Source organism: Gadus chalcogrammus, chromosome 17 (assembly GCF_026213295.1).
Source record: "Gadus chalcogrammus isolate NIFS_2021 chromosome 17, NIFS_Gcha_1.0, whole genome shotgun sequence".
In the NCBI taxonomy this organism is placed as follows: domain Eukaryota; kingdom Metazoa; phylum Chordata; class Actinopteri; order Gadiformes; family Gadidae; genus Gadus; species Gadus chalcogrammus.
Window position 1 is genome coordinate 3298242 of NC_079428.1, and position 16247 is coordinate 3314488.

The 16247-nt window shown below is 53.6% G+C and overlaps 1 protein-coding gene across 1 annotated transcript in view; it reads right to left on the reverse strand.

Moving 5' to 3' along the window:
• The window catches only part of LOC130369794 (zeta-sarcoglycan-like), a 32367-nt gene that overhangs the window by 3265 nt on the left and 12855 nt on the right, over positions 1-16247 (reverse strand). Inside the window, exons 3-6 of the mRNA XM_056575352.1 lie at positions 15379-15480; positions 8058-8145; positions 6171-6293; positions 5743-5815 (exon numbers count right to left, since the gene is read on the reverse strand). Of these exons, the coding sequence (XP_056431327.1) occupies positions 5743-5815; positions 6171-6293; positions 8058-8145; positions 15379-15480 (386 nt within the window). The remainder of the gene's footprint in view (positions 1-5742; positions 5816-6170; positions 6294-8057; positions 8146-15378; positions 15481-16247) is intronic.

Genomic DNA, 16247 nt, shown 5'->3' on the forward strand with positions numbered 1-16247 from the left:
AAGCCGCTGACGTGCCACCAGCCTTCTCGGTGTACGCACCGCGCAGACGACATGTACTGATGCGCGTGTGTGCGTGCGTGTACGCACAACTCTGTCTGTGTGTGTGTGTGTGTGTCTGAATGCGTGTGTGCACGCGCGCGACGAAGGTATGCAATCAGGTACAACGTGCCAATCAGCTCGTCTACCACGTCACTACTCCCGCAGAGAGAGGGAGAGAAAAATGAAAAAGCAACCGAGGAAAGTGTTAAAACACATCCGTTCATCAAGCCTCAGAAAACGCCAACGCAACCGATTCCTCCATCGCAGTGAAACGCTTTCAACGTGGAGGCGAAGCCCGTCCTGCATCGCGTGCATCACATGCGTTTAAAGCCCGGAGGCGATCCGCAGTGTGAGTCGGAGTGCGGTAGATGTTCCTATTAGAGCGGCGGTTAACGAGGCACTGCCTGCACTACGAGCCAGCATCGCCGTGGCGATCGCAGGGTTGCCTCAGCATGTCATAGACGCTCTTGATCACTTCAGAAACTAAGTGGTGTTTCTGACGCTCAGCAAATTGCAAAAAAAAAAACAGAGACCCAGATGGGGGTTTCGCAACAAACCGCGTCAAACTTTGGGGTTGTTATTATCATACCGAGTTCTCCCCGGCAGATTGGATGGTCAACACAGAGGGAAAACAAAAACTTCAGGAGTCCGGTAAATAGATGTTTGTTTACCTCGGGACCCCGGGCAGACTTTCTAAGTGCCTCCGAATGTTTGCGTGGACCGACTGCAGTTCAACCCGGCGATAACACGAGCCTTCGGTAATTAACCTGTGTCCAACACCGCTACAGTGTTCAGTGTACCGTCTGTGATCCGAAACACCAGGCCAGCGGCCACGTTTCCGCCCCTAGCCCTGTTCTGCGGACGCCTCCGCCATGTTTGAGCCAATATAGATTAAGATAAGACGCTCCCTTCCGGGAAATCACACCCTGTAATTAATCTGGGGACATTTCGAGGCCAAAACGAAAATAAACGATGCATGCAGAAGCATTATATCCGGTCCGAGAAAGTGAACTCTCTTAATCGCCGCACTGTGACGTCGAAAGTACATTCAAAAGCTATGAAGCAAAGAGTCTTGGCTTCAGATGTCACTTGTTGTGTGTCTTCTAGCGGGGTGTTGTACCGCGTCCGATTGCTCCGGGGCGCAGGTCGTGTGAGTGTTCTGCACGGCTGTGTTACAATTTCTCGGGGCCCCGGATCACTTCTCAGGGCCTCCAAGCAGCGATTTTAATAGTCTGTCTGTCCGTCAATGTCCACGCCGGATGAAAAGGGGGGTTCTCGCAGTGCCATATTACATGGAGTTAAGTGCCACTTAGTTTTGACGGCCCAAGAAAGTGAGAAAATAGAGCCTGCAATGGTGACTTATTTGATTCCATGGCAACCAGAAAATATTATTCTCCATGCAAACTATTTTCAGGCTTGGGTATCTCTTTTCCCAAGCCAGGAGGAGAAATTGGCACTGGTTAAATACCGTATTAACTGGTGATATGGGTATGCATCGATCCCACTGGGAAGAGCTTCTCCTATAAAACGTGATCTCAAAGGACGGAGCATCCGCTAGGCAAGGTGACATCGCACCTGCGCGCTCTTCCGCCGCCATATGTTGATCTGGCCGCGTGCCAAATCAAACTAAACATCCTCGCACTTCCTGCGTCCTGCGTGGCAGGATCACCGCAAAATGTTCTTCAAAGAACCTCTTCCCCCTGCCCTTCAGGAGCGACCCCGCCCTGAGCGAGGTCTTTGAAGCGCGCGCGGGCGTCGCTCGGCTCACGACGCTAAACTCCTCGTGGACGCGGGCGTGGCGGCGGTCCAACGCGGCGAGGGCCATCTGTGCTGCACGCCGGTAACAATCACAAAGACACCGGGTAAACAACATTGAACACTGACATTGCCTCCCAACCCCCCCCCCCCCCGTCTCTCAGCCATCACCACATCACCACCGCTGACGAAACACCCCCTTCACAGCGCACAGCACAAATAACCATCTGAAGAAGTGCAATTATTATCCGAGTGTTTCCAGAAGCGGTGGCCGTCTTGACGCCCTCCGTTCTCCTCCGTCAAGCGCCGACGGCGGTGTCACCGGTTGTCATGGCAGTGCACGGTGTTCAATTATCCAAAAAACCCTTTATTGGCCTTTGGAGGGAAGAAAAGGTTGAGACGGAGGAGACATGAAGCGAAATTGGCTCGAGGAGGACCCTCTAAGATCACTGACCGGGGGGGCTTTTGAAGTGAGCGCTTGTACCGCCGCGGAGCCGGAATGCATTAGTGCGACGAGAGATGAGAGACGATGCTCACGTATTGAAGACGGACGTCGCAGATGTTGTGTTCCAGCGGGCTAGCACTTTATCCCCGGTGCTCCGTCTGGTGCTTTACACGTTGTACTTCATTAAGGACGGAGAGGAGGGAGTGGATAAGGACATGGTTGACGCCGGAAGGCGGGTCAGGAAGGGGGACAGTGGGGAACGGGCCTTCGTGGCTGTCGGCGGTGGGTCAAACTCGGGACAGCTCCATCCCGGACCCGACAGCTTTAAAAGAGGGTCTATTTGAAAAGAAGCAGACCTTGTTTGTTGTGTGTTGTTGTGTTGTGCACACCGACGCTGAGACGTCCGACCCTGGGTCAGAGGTGGACCGAGAGGAGGCTTAGCTGGGGGAAACGGGGAACGTCATAGTGAGGTTTCTAAAGGACAGGGACCCCTCGGCTAGTACCCATTAACACTTAAAAGCCTTGGTTCAAGGCCCTCGGGGGCCAAACAGCTTTTAAGAATGCAATTGACCGTGTGCAGCGCCTTGCTGATGGCAGCAAGGCGCTGCGACACTCCTGATGGGAGAGTGGGACGCCGCAGTGACCCCGGCTGCTGGTGGAGAGAGGGGTCACAACCACCACCCCCACCGCCCTGCCGGCTGCCCTACAGCACACACACACACACACACACACACACACACACACACACACACACACACACACACACACACACACACACACACACACACACACACACACACACACACACACACACACTGGGTCAGCTGTCTCTGGACCGAGGGAATTGCCGCCGCTTAGACCGTCTAGCGCGAGGAAAGTGGGGCGCACTTAAACTCACTCACAGCCAGGTGTTATTTAAAACAAGAAACGCGAGAGAGGAGACTGAAGGAAGTGATGTGCAGAGCGTAGGAGCGGGAGATGAGAGCTGGCGAGAGAGAGAGAGAGAGAGAGAGAGAGAGAGAGAGAGAGAGAGAGAGAGAGAGAGAGAGAGAGAGAGAGAGAGAGAGAGAGAGAGAGAGAGAGAGAGAGAGAGAGAGAGAGAGAGAGAGAGAGAGAGAGAGAGAGAGAGAGAGAGAGAGAGAGAGAGAGAGAGAGAGAGAGAGAGAGAGAGAGAGAGAGAGAGAGAGAATATCTCTGGTGCATTTCTTTTGATTGCGAGATCTGCTCTGTTCCTCTCCCAGATTACTGCTGGCTCACACCATCAAATCTAAAACACACACCACAAAGAGAACTATCGCCTTAAATATCGTCACAGCGGGAGAGGACATCTGTGCGGAGGGTGTGTTTGTGTGTAGGGGGGTGTGTGTGGATCCGATCGCTCTCATCCTCAGTGATTTACCGATGGTTAATGTGTGGTTTAGGGTCAAGGTTGGATTTGTTCTCGCGCTGTTCTCCAGTCACGTACAGACTGAGTGAGCTGTGAGACGTGGTGGATTTGCCGGCGGATTTTCATTTTATTTCAAGCCGTGGATTAAAAGTCGTGGAGACTCCAGAAAACCCAGAGCCCCGCTGTCGTTCCCAACAGCCTGACATCAAAATGTCTCTCTGCGGGACTGGGCCCGGGTCTGTTGTGTGGATCAGGGGAACAGGCCTCTGATCCTAGCGTGTCTGTGTGTGTGTGTGTGTGTGTGTGTGTGTCTGTGTGTGTGTCGGTGTGTGTCTCTGTGTGTGTCTTGGCACCCTTAACCCCCGCCCCGGCGGTCCAGACCACATCCACTCTCCGTGCTCTCCATCTGGATCCAAACCCAGCCCACGAGCCGAGGTGTTTGGCCCGGTCCCCGTTCAGCCACCCCCCCCTCCCTATCCCCCCCCAACACCTCCCCCCAAGCTCCGGGGGGCGAACTCTACATCTCCGACAAAGAAACGCTAAGAATCTCAATTCGTCGTCCGGTTTTGTCGATGCGGTAAACACACCGAAACAGATTTGGTCTAAGGACTTGATCGAAAGTGTAGAAGCCTAAAAAAAACGATTCTTACCGCCTGTGCGCTCGATATCTTATTGAAGGAGACACTCCATGATGAGGGGGCTCTCTGGTCCCCGGCACTGGGGGAAAGTACCGATATTAGGTTTGGGCTTAACCCGACCGAAAACACTTCAGCGGCAGCCGCCTCGCACCCGCCACGTCTCTGCGGTTTGTACACATATCATTGGGATATTGACCCAATTGCAAATGGCCGTCCCCCCCTGAGCGGGAGAACGAGGGAGGGAGAGAGAGAGAGAGAGAGAGGGGGAGATTGGGGGAGGGAGAGAGAGCGAGAAAGATTAGGAGAGAGAGAGGGAGAGATTAGGAGAGGGGGAGAATGACAACCAGCGAGATAGAATTGGGGAGAGGGAAGGAGAGAGAAAGCAAGAGAGATAGTGGGAGTATGGTAAGTGGAAGAAAGAGAGAGAGAGATGAGGAGAGGGAGATTGAGAGTAAGTGGGAGAGAGGCAGAGAGAGAGAGAGAGAGAGATGAGAAAGAGGGGGAGAGAGAGAGAGAGAGAGAGAGAGAGAGAGAGAGGTAAGTGGAAGAAAGAGAGAGAGAGAGATGAGGCGAGTGAGAGTGAGAGAGAGAGAGAGAGAGAGAGAGAGAGAGAGAGAGAGAGAGAGAGAGAGAGAGAGAGAGAGAGAGAGAGAGAGAGAGAGAGAGAGAGAGAGAGAGAGAGAGAGAGAGAGAGAGAGAGAGAGAGAGAGAGGGAGGGAGGGAGGGAGGGAGGGAGGGAGGGAGGGAGGGAGGGGGGGAGGGAGGGAGGGAGAGCCCTGTGTGCCGGCGCCTGCGCGTCTCATCACCATTCAAGTCACTCGGGGAGGAAGGGGGAGGAAGGGGGAGGAAGGGGGAGGAATCCACCGCCGCCAGAACTCGCGCTCCTCTGCCAACTTTGATCCCAGGCCTCCCTTTAGAAAACAGCAAGGTGGACTCCAAACCCTGCTCATTATGGGCTGTGTAATGGGCCGGTGCGCCCCCCTCCCGCCCCCCCCCCCCCCCCCCGCGCCGCCCCAGGCCCGGCGCGGGGGGGGAGACGGGGGGGGGGGGAGTCCGTTCCGGCTGTAATGCGTCTCAAACTTGCTCGTTTTCCCCCCTGGCGGAGCCTCATTACGGCCGGTGGTGGGGGGGGGGGTGGGGGTGAGGGTGGGGGGGTGGCGAGGGCCGTAGCGGCGCCCAGAGAAGGGCCACTGCGTTAATCCCCGCGCCCCGAGATGGAAAGAAACTATTCCGGTGCGCTGTAGGTGCGCGGCGGGTGCTAACGAGGAGCTAGGTGCCGCGGGTTACGCACGGCGATCCGGGAAGCGTCCGGGCGCTCATTTCTTTTTCCTCTTCGTGGCGCTGCTAATAGGCGTTTGGTTTCACCCCCGCAGGGATAATCCCCGTCGTGTCCAACAGGTTTGATCTGGTCAGAGCAGGTACGGTACAGGGGGGCGGGGGAGCGGGGGCGGGCTCTAATGAACCCGAGCGAGACTCACTTGAGCTCCTCGGAGGCGCTGGACTGGATGAGCGGCGTCTCCACCGAGTGCCGGAACACGGCGCCCTCCGACCCTGGCGGCGGAGCCAAGGAGATGAACCAATTAGAAACCGTTAGTAAAATAAAAGTCAAAAAAAAACAATGGCATGCGCTTCAACCTATTCCTAAACTGCTAAAGCAGAAGAAAGAAATCCAATAACTACAAAAAACCAAAGCCTCTTTTTTTTTTATAATAATAATAATTACGATATTCTATAAACTATAATCTCTTCTCTATTGTACTGAAGTTAACGTTCGCCTCGACTGTTTGGAAGGGCCGGCATGGGGGCGTGGTCTAGGGGGTGGGGTCATGTGGGCGTGGTCTAGGGGGTGTGTCCGTGGTGGAGGCTTTGGTCGAGGGGGCGTGGTCTAGGGGGGCGTGGCCCTTACCCGTGACGGTGAAGGTCCTTGTCCCGATGCGGATCTCGTCGGCGTCGGCGCTGAACAGCGGCTGGCCGTCGGCACGGCTACGGACCTCCAGCCTCCGGCACTGGGCCTCCACAGAGTCCGACCCTGGGGGGGAGGGGGGGGGGACATCACCATGACTACCTGGCAGTGAAATTAACCAAATTTGATCATGATTTCGATTTCTGGGTCTAACGATTTCCAAGCTAATATAATTGACTTGAAGTGTTTCTTTTTAATTTCTTAGTAAGTATACATATTTTATTCATTAAATGTCTTATACAAGTGCAGAACAGCTGGATACATTATTTTCTATTTGACCATTTTCTATTTAAACTTTTTTTTAAGGGGAAAGTTCTCTGTTAAAGTGTTTTTTCGAGAAATGTTGAATAAAGGCATCATGTTTTCAAACTCGTTCAATAATTGTTTTTTATTGACCAAAATAATCGTGAATCTTTTTCCATAATCGAGAAGTCCTATGACCACCCTCCCGGGCCGGGGGCCTCTATAGCTGTGAAGAGGGCCCGCTTTCAACCCGCTCGGCCCCGTTCCCTGAATTGTGGGGGCCCCGGGCGCACGGCCCCCACTGAACTCCGGGGGCCGAGATCATGTCGGGGGGGGGGGGGGGGGTGGGGTGGAAGGCGGGGAGTGGGTGGGTAGAGGGGGGGGGGGGGGTTGACCTTGATTCGGCTGTTAAGGATTCAGCGTGGGAGCCCTCCAGGTGTATGTCCTCGGGCAAGATGCCCTGATTTCTTCCCTCGGCGCCCCGTTTGGTTACATAACCGCTGAGTTCTGCAGTCTGCCTCGGCAATCGAGGGGGCGGGGGGGGGGGGGGGATGAAGAACAAATGGGGGAACGCATTCGAAGTCTGTTCTTCAAGCGTTGTGTCTGTGTGTGTGCGTGCGTGCGTGCGTGCGTGCGTGTGTGTATGCGCACCCCATGCAGGGTATTGTTTTGGAGGATATCAGGAGAAAGGAGGACAGGAGAATACCCGGGTTTGTTTACTTTGTTAGCCGTGTGGTCATTTGGCAGACACACTCGCGCCGGGGCTAATTGGATTTGTAGGAGCGTGTCATTAAGCAGATGGTCGGGGGAGAGGGCGTCCAGCCCAGGGTTGCCTACAGGTGGGCGCTGTGGCGAGCTCCTACCGCAGGCTCTAATGTTCAAACCCTGCCTCGGTTAATTAACTTCCTCCGTCCATTAAACCGGTAATTGGTCATGTGCCGGCAGACTCAACGGCCGAGTGACGAGCGGAACAATGGGTCGACCGCGCTCTCGTCCAATGAGTGCAGACCTCCTGCGAGCTCCAATATCAATTACTGCTGTAATTACGACCGCGGTTTCGAGAACACAATCCACAATTTCTCCCCACAGGGCACCAAATGACCCTCGTCTCGGAATCACTTGGAGGCTTCTCACAGAGAATTTTATTCTTATGATGTTGTGATTTGCATTTGCAATTTGCAATTCGCAAAGGCTGCGATTAAAAAAAATGTTTTTTGTGTGATTTGTGACTAATACTGACTGGAGATCAGTAAGATTCGTATTTATTATTCTTTTACAATTCAATAGATAAATAAAGATGTTATAATATCAATTCATGCATCATTCATCTCAATACATCGGCCTGGCCTAAAGGAAAGAGCAGTTATATGTTGACTGCTTCCAATATTGTGTCGGTCATACTATAGAAGGATCTATTGCTTGTTATGTGAATAATACAGAACATAAGGCACGTTAAAAAGAGAATTCGCTAAATCGCAATGACAATATTGGAAATAATCTCAATTGGATTGTTTCCCCAAATCGTTCAGTCCTAGTTGGTTCACACACAAAGAAGCAACTTGACGATGTTGCTTTGCGAAGACTCACCCACGGTCAGTTGGCCCGTGAGATGGCCCTGGCTGTTTCGGACATTCAGTGTCACGTTCCTCTCCGACCGCAACACCAAGGCACTGTCCTGTTGGGGGAGGGGGGGAGGAGGGAGGGGGGAGAGGGGGGGGGGAGGGAGGAAGGGAGAGGGGGGAGAAGGGGGAGAGGGGGAGGGAGGGAGGTAGAGGAGGGAGAGGGGGAGGGAGGAGGGAGAGGGGGGAGAAGGGAGAGAGGGAGGGAGGGAGGAGGAGGGAGGGGGGAGGGAGTGGGGAAGGGAGGGAGAGGGGGAAGAAGGGAGAGGGAGAAGAAGGGAGGGAGGGAGGAGGGAGAGGGATGGAGGGAGAGGAGAAGGGAGGGAGGAGGGAGGGAGGAGGGAGAGGGGGAAAAAGGGAGGGAGGGAGGGAGGGAGGGAGAGAGAGAGAACGAGATGATTCCACTTCCACTTTATTGCTCAGAACCGATATATTGTTGTTTTTTTCACTCTGCCTGATTGTGCGACACGCCGTGAATTTGGATCAAAGTGTCGCTTTAAAGAAGCGGGCTCAGCCGATTGGGTAAACAAAAACAGACTGTTTGGCACACAAAAAAGACTTTGTGTGTGTGTGTGTGTGTGTGTGTGTCTAATCAAAAGCAGAAAATGGATTTCTGTGAGCTCCCATTAAACGTCCAATCCAAGGCCAACCAATGACTGGCAAACATAACTTAGTGGAAGCAACGGTTTGAAACAAGAAACTACTTTCACGCACCCACCTGCACCCACAGTTACCCCCAAACTTTAACTTAATGAACCGTCGTGGTTGGGAGGGTCCCTAGGTGTGCGACCGTCGCAGGCTCCTATGGCTGGGCCCCCCCTGTGTGTGTGTGTGTGTGTGTGTGTGTGTGTGTGTGTGTGTGTGTGTGTGTGTGTGTGTGTGTGTGTGTGTGTGTGTGTGTGTGTGTGTGTGTGTGTGTGTGTGTGTGTGTGTGTGTGTGTGTGTACCAACCCCGCGTATCAACATCAGAAACGTTGAGTGCTGAGTGTGTGTGTGTGTGTGTACGTGTGTGTGTGTGTGTGTGTTTTTGTTCTCTCCTTCCAAAGGCACTGTAGTAGTGTGAAGTTTCAGCTGCCTTGATTTGAAAGCAAACCGCTTTGAAGAGTTTTCCCGGTGTCTTAGCGCGTATCCTGTGGGGGCTGAGGCAGAGACACATCCCCCCCCCCCCCCCCCCCCCCCACCACCACACCACCACACCACCCCGCCTCAGCCCCCCTCACCCCCACCACCCCCCCTCCCTCCAGACACGCCATCTCTGTTTCATGTTGCCTTGTCGACCTGTGCAAGGTCAAGTGCTGATCAGAGCGTCTGTGAGGAGCAGGAGTGTGTTGTTTGTAGCGAGGTGGGGGGGGGGGGGGGGTGGGGGGGTGCGGGGGTGGGTGCCCCCCAACGCCGACGGACTGAGAAACGAGCGCCTGGATGGGGGGGGGGGGGCGGGTTGAGGAAGCGGTTTTCGTTTGCAGACGATAAAACAAACCCGGGAAGGCACGGAGAAAGATACACAGACAAGGGCGACCGGGCCGAGGGCGCCTCCTCCTCCGCCAGCTGGCTCAGACCGGTCGCGGGGGATTCGTCTGCTCGTCTTTTAGGAAATGCTAGAATTCGGGTTGGATGTGGTACGAGACGGCGCAGTCACCGTTGGTTAAAAGAGGCATTAAAAAAAATGGGTGGGTCTCATTTAAGAGCGTACGTTCTCGGTAATGATTCAGGTTCATTGATCAAGGAACCTTGACAGAAAAAAACTAACGGTTCATGTAAATAATATATTTTTCTGTTTAATTTTTTCTTGCGTTTTTCATATATTTCTATGCAGTGCTAGTTCTGGTTGGATCCAGACACAGTGCTAGTCCGTGGGTACAATTACTGTGTTTTTCTTTTGCTCACTTTAGCCGTCTATTGTTACAGAGACACGATCGCGTTTCCTCGGGGATCGGGTTACTGTAATATCATGAGATGACACGGAGAGCCATCTTGTCTTTGGCTGATATCAAACGCTTTAATTACAAGACAATTCATGATTTCATTGGACTGTTCTAGCAGAGCAAAACAAATAACGTATCTTCCCGGTAGACATGTCATCAGTGCTACCGATAGCGTCTCAGATTTCTCTCTTTGTACGTTGCTTCATTAGCGTTAACTCAAACAATGTCACGTAATTGACAATAGCACAAAGAAAAGTTACTGCATCGAAATACATAACTTGGTCTTTGTTATATTCATCAAAACAAAGAGCAGCCCTAATTTCCCTTTTGTCTTTTTCATCAGCGTCTCAAGTGGCACGTAACTGTTTGCATATCAACACTGAAATTAAATGAAATAAACCCCACATAGTAATAGTGGGATTGTAATAAAAGTTCATTAGCAGAGCCTTCATTACCACTCCAAACTAAGCATATTCATTTTGAACCCAAATTTCTTACAGCCTACATTCAGATACAAACCGTTAAATGTGTGAAGTTTCAACATGAACTAACTTCACTACTCCCAGGCTCCTCCCACTTCTTCCACTGTTTCTAAATGGTCACCAGTCCCCTTGTTAATAAGACTGTAGCGTGCTATCTGTGAGCTGCCCTTTACAAACACCAGGAGAGCATCCGGCACCAACGCAGACCACAGTCATCTGACCGTTGTTGCCATCATCGTCGTTATAAGCATCCCTGGGCCTCTGTTGTCATTAACGTTCAGCTCTCTGTGTGCCACAGACACGACCCCACCTGGAGTTGGGTGGAATCAGATGCAGCCAGCAGTGTGCGACATATCTAATGATTCATGCGAAGCAATCGCCGTGCAGTTGAACTCTTAAAAGAAAAACTATTTCAGTGAACGTGTTTTTGATCCAGTCGTGTTGCTACCACACCAATCCAAACGATATCCAGAAGATCAAAAGCTATAATGAAAGAAGTGTTTAACGTCTGGTAATGGAGGGATTCGTATATGTGTGCATGTGACTCACATATAGACAAAAAACAAACAAGATGGGGGTCGGTTTTCCCTTTCCGACGTGTCGCCCACTGGATGAGGAAAACAGATGCAATCAGAAGTTGCAGGACCGTACACTAAGTCTGAGCGCTGGTAACGAGGTGCTTCCGGGTGATCAGGTGTACGGAATGTGTAGGATATAAACCACTCGGTGCTGCTTGGAGCCTCGACCCCTAGGACGGACATCGTCAGAGGGGTGCCGGAGACCTCACATTCCTACAACGTCACCTTTAGACCCCCAAAGCTATCATTTGTTGGGCAGCGCGCCAGCGACGGTTTATCGCAGTGCGGTCGTCTGATGATTAGGACAAACAAAAGACGAAGAGGAAGAGGAAGAATCAATCCTTGGCAGCAGAGTGCGTGGAGCACCGCACAGTGTTTCTATAAATTATGCAACCCGGTAGTGATTGAAGCAGGGATGAAGTAAGATCAGAGTGTATTCAGGGCGATGGGGGAGCCTAGGGAGTCTCATTAAGTCCGTTTAAATGTGCTCCGGGCCCAGGTCGGGGGTCCATCGCGGTCTGGGCGGGGGTGGTCTGCCTTTATTCTTACTTTTGGTAAACATGGACATGAAGGCCGGAGGGCAGAGTGTAAGATTTCTTTAGAAGCGGCTGCGATAAAACTGAGTAAACCAAAAAACACATAAAATGAAAGAGAACAATGGCAAAGCTATCACACCGATTCAGTTTTTTGTGTGTGTGTTTTGTGTATTTTTGTGTGTGTGTGTGTGTGTTTGTGTGCGTGCGTGCGTGCGTGCGTGCGTGCGTGCGTGCGTGCGTGCGTGCGTGCGTGCGTGCGTGCGTATTTTGTTAAACACATTAACGTGACATAGCTCTTATTTTTAGAACAACAATAGCAGCTATTTGGGTCGAACACGGGACACACACACGTCGGGTTTGTCGGTGCATTCCCCGAACCGCCTGATCACATTATTATTCGCCGGGCGCGGGCCAAAGCGCCGACGGTAAACAGCGGCGGACGACTTGTGAACAACGTATGTCAGGAGGGATGATGAAACACTGTGGACAATGCGCGCAATCTCCCACCAGAAACATCTTGCGTGTCAAATATGCAAAAAAACCTGAGCAGATTTAATTTAATACTTGGCATCTTTGATACTGCTCCATGTTGACATCCAATATTGGCCCTGGGGATTTTTATGATAGCATATTTTAAACGCCGATCTGAGCCGAGGAACCCGTACTGGTTGGCGGTTGACGAATCCGACGGCTACTTTCTCCCTCCTAAAAAAAGTAGGGAGAAGGAAGGAAGTAGTAGAAGGAAGAAGAGTTGACGCACAACATTTTCCGGGCTGAGCACTGATGTCCCCGCTAGACCTCGCTTATGGACGGTCGTGCGTATCCGCAGCCGTCACGGAGAGCGGCTTATTGATTGGCAGAGGATATCCGAGCTCTCGTTAGGCGGAGGCCCTTCCGCGCGTCATACACGCCGTAATACACGACGCCCCCCCCCCCCCACCCACCCACCCACTCAGCTCGCCGGGATGAACAGGACGACAGGGCGCCTCAGGTGGAGGGGTATCGAGCCAGCGAGTCACATCACGCGCTAGTGCCGTGTGCGTCCCTCTCTGTTCCTCTCTCTCTGTGTGTCTCGCTGTGCGTGTCTCTGTGTGTCTCTGTGTGTCTCTCTCTCTCTCTCTGTGTGTGTCTCTGTGTGTCTCTCTCTCTCTCTCTGTGTGTCTCTGTGTGTGTCTCTGTGTGTCTCTTTCTCTCTCTGTGTGTGTCTCTGTGTGTCTCTCTGTGTGTCTCTGTGTGTCTCTCTGTGTGTCTCTGTGTGTGTCTGTGTGTGTCTGTGTGTGTCTCAGTGTGTCTCTGTGTCTCTTTCTCTCTCTGTGTGTGTCTCTGTGTGTGTCTCTGTGTGTCTCTGTGTGTCTCTCTGTGTGTCTCTCTGTGTGTGTCTGTGTGTCTCTCTCTCTCTCTGTGTGCGTCTCTGTGTGTGTCTCTGTGTGTCTCTTTCTCTCTCTGTGTGTGTCTCTGTGTGTGTCTCTGTGTGTCTCTCTGTGTGTGTCTCTGTGTGTGTCTCTGTGTGTGTCTCTTTGTGTCTCTGTGTGTCTCTCTCTGTGTGTGGCTCTCTGTGTCTCTCTGTGTGCGTCTGTGTCTCTCTCTCCCTCTCTGCTGTTCGCCGATAAGGTTGCCCTTGTGCGATGTGTGCGTGTGTTTGCGCGCGTGTGTGTGCACGCAGCCTCGTTCTCAGGAAGAACGTGAGGTAATGCGTTTGGTTTTGACTAAACGTTATTAGAACAAATGCCTTTCCTTCTTTTAATCGCGCGCCTACGAGAAGGTCGCACCGGATGAACGACTGGCGTCGTTAATTTAAATAAATGTCCCGTTTTCAATCAAAGCCCAAAGTACCCCGAATTGTCGTCATCGGAATAAAAAAACGTTCAATCTGGTGCGGCAAATTGCGCACACTTTTCCAACCCGCAACTGGCTGACCGCATTTGTAACCCAAACTATCGAATAAAAAACAGAATAAATCTCGTCTTGAATCTCGTCTCCGGTCTCCGGAATTGCTCTCCTGGTGGCAGGCAGCTATTCACAAAAAAAAGTCGGAAACGATTTCCGACAACTGCTGCCGGTACGTTTTATTGGGGTATAAGTAGGTATCGGAAAGAGAAGGAACCAGGAACAACAGTGCAGCGCGTCAACGCAGCGGTGGAGCTGCGCTGGTTAATCTCTGGCACATCAGAGGAGGGGGGAGGAGGTGGAGGGAGCAGAGCATGTCTGTGAGGAGGAGGAGGAGGAGGAGGAGGAGGAGGAGGAGGAGGAGGAGGAGGAGGAGGAAGAGAGGGGTGGGGTGGGGGAGGAGAGAGGTGAGGAGAGGGAGGAGGAGAAGAGGAGAGGGGTGAGGTGGGGGAGGAGAGAGGTGAGGAGAGAGGTGAGGAGAGGGAGGAGGAGAAGAGGAGAGGGGTGAGGTGGGGGAGGAGGAGAGGGGTGAGGTGGGGGAGGAGGAGGAGAGGGAGGAGGAGGAGGAGGAGGAGAGGGGTGAGGTGGGGGAGGAGGAGGAGAGGGAGGTGGAGGAGGAGGAGGAGGAGGAGAGGGGTGAGGTGGGGGAGGAGGAGGAGGAGAGGGGTGAGGTGGGAGAGGAGGAGGAGGAGAGGGGTGAGGTGGGGGAGGAGGAGGAGAGGGGTGAGGTGGGAGAGGAGGAGGAGGAGAGGGGTGAGGTGGGGGAGGAGGAGGAGAGGGGTGAGGTGGGGGAGGAGGAGGAGGAGGAGGAGGAGGAGGAGGAGGAGGTGAAGGAGGAACCGGGGGAGGAGGAGAGGGGTGAGGAGAGGGAGGAGGTGGAGGAGGGAGCGGAGCATGTCTGTGATGAGGTGGAGGTGGAGGTGGAGCCGGAGGAGGAGGAGGAGGGGGGGGGGGGTTTACGGCGTGGGCGTTGATTGGAAACACAGCGCGGCGGAGCCCTGGTCTCTCTGTGATGGTGTGTAATCTCCAGCAGGGTTGCGTGTGCTCTGCGCTCGGCAGCCGGGCTGAGGAAGCCCATTACCGTCCCCCCGCTGATGGGGGTGCCCAGATAGCGCGCCACGGGGAGGAACAACAGGAAATGAGGAAGAGCACGCCGGGCGGAACGAACACGCCGTCGGAGGACGGGGCGTGTGTGTGTGTGTGTGTGTGTGTGTGTGTGTGTGTGTGTGTGTGTGTGTGTGTGTGTGTGTGTGTGTGTGTGTGTGTGTGTGTGTGTGTGTGCATGTTTGGACAAGCCTGTGTGCCGTGTGGGAGACAGTGAGATGGAGGAAGAGAGCGAGAGAGGGGCGAGAGAGAACGAGAGAGAGAGAGAGCGAGAGAGAGCGAGAGCGAGAGCGAGAGCGAGAGCGAGAGCGAGAGCGAGAGCGAGAGAGAGAGAGAGAGAGAGGCGGAGAAGTGCAGAGATCGAACATTGAAGTTCCTTCCGGAAGCCTCCCGCGGTGAATCACGGCTGAGATCCCATCAGCTCATCTCTGCTTTGACTATCTCTTGGGGAGGATCATTGACCCGTCCATTCATCCACCCGACGCGAGGAGGTCGGTGAGGGGTGGCTATGCGGAGAATAACGTTGGGGTTTAAAGGGGTGGGCAGAGTTGCCAGATTGGGCCCGATTTCCCGCCCAAATCTGGCAACCCTGGCTGCAGTGCTCTGCAGCCAGGGTTGCCAGATTAGGAGGGGAAATCTGGCCCAATCTGGCAACAATGGAGGTGGGTTTGTTTTTGATGTACTCTCCGGGACTGGGTTGCCAGAGTTGCCAGATCGGGCGGGAAATCTGGCCCAATCTGGCAACACTGGGTTGCCAGATTGGGTTTGTTTTTGACGTACCCTCCGGGACCGGATCTCCTTCACGTAGAGCGGCAGCAGGAACTCGGAGAAGCCCTCCAGGCGGATCCCGTCCTGGCTCAGCTGGAGGTTCCCCATCCCGCCCTGCGACATAAAACCACAGCGAGTCCATTAACAGCGGCATTAACCAGACTGTGGCCCAGCAGGTAGAGCGGGTTGGCTGGTAACCGGCAGGGTGCTGGCTCCATCCCTGGCTCTTACTAGCCGAGGGTCGAGGTGTCTCTGATCAAAGCTGCTCCCGACGAGCTGGCTGTCGCCTTGCGTGGTTGACACCCCCGTTGTTGTGTGACTGGGCATTTGCATGAATGGGTGACTGTATGGCAACATTGTAAAAGCGCTTTGAGTGGCCACTGGTTAGAAAAGCGCTGTATAAATGCAGTCCGTTTACCGTTCCACTTTCCTAACGCCTTCGTTTCATTTCTCCATCTTTTCATCCTCACTCTGTCCTATCACCGTTACACCCAAGAGTACATCAAACCCTAACCGCGTTTTTTTCACCAGGGCGGAGAATTTACCTAATGGCGCTACACGCGGCGCCTCTACCCAAACGCCACATCGGCGATTGTTACCGGGGACTCACGACAAAGACAACACGCACACATGCGCCGCACGCACACACACAAACTCAAACGGAGATTCTGACGGGAATCATTGTGACATTTAATCACAGGAGATTCCCGTCTCGTGCTTCTGGGAGGAAATGTCACGCAGAGGCAGTGGACCACGAGAGGGGCGGGGGGACGGGACGGAGACGGGGGGGGGGGGGGGGGGGGGGTGCCAGACGCCAGGCACGGCGGACGCACTCGCTCGCGGAGTGACGGGTAGGTGAGCGAAGTGACAGCGGCGCCCCG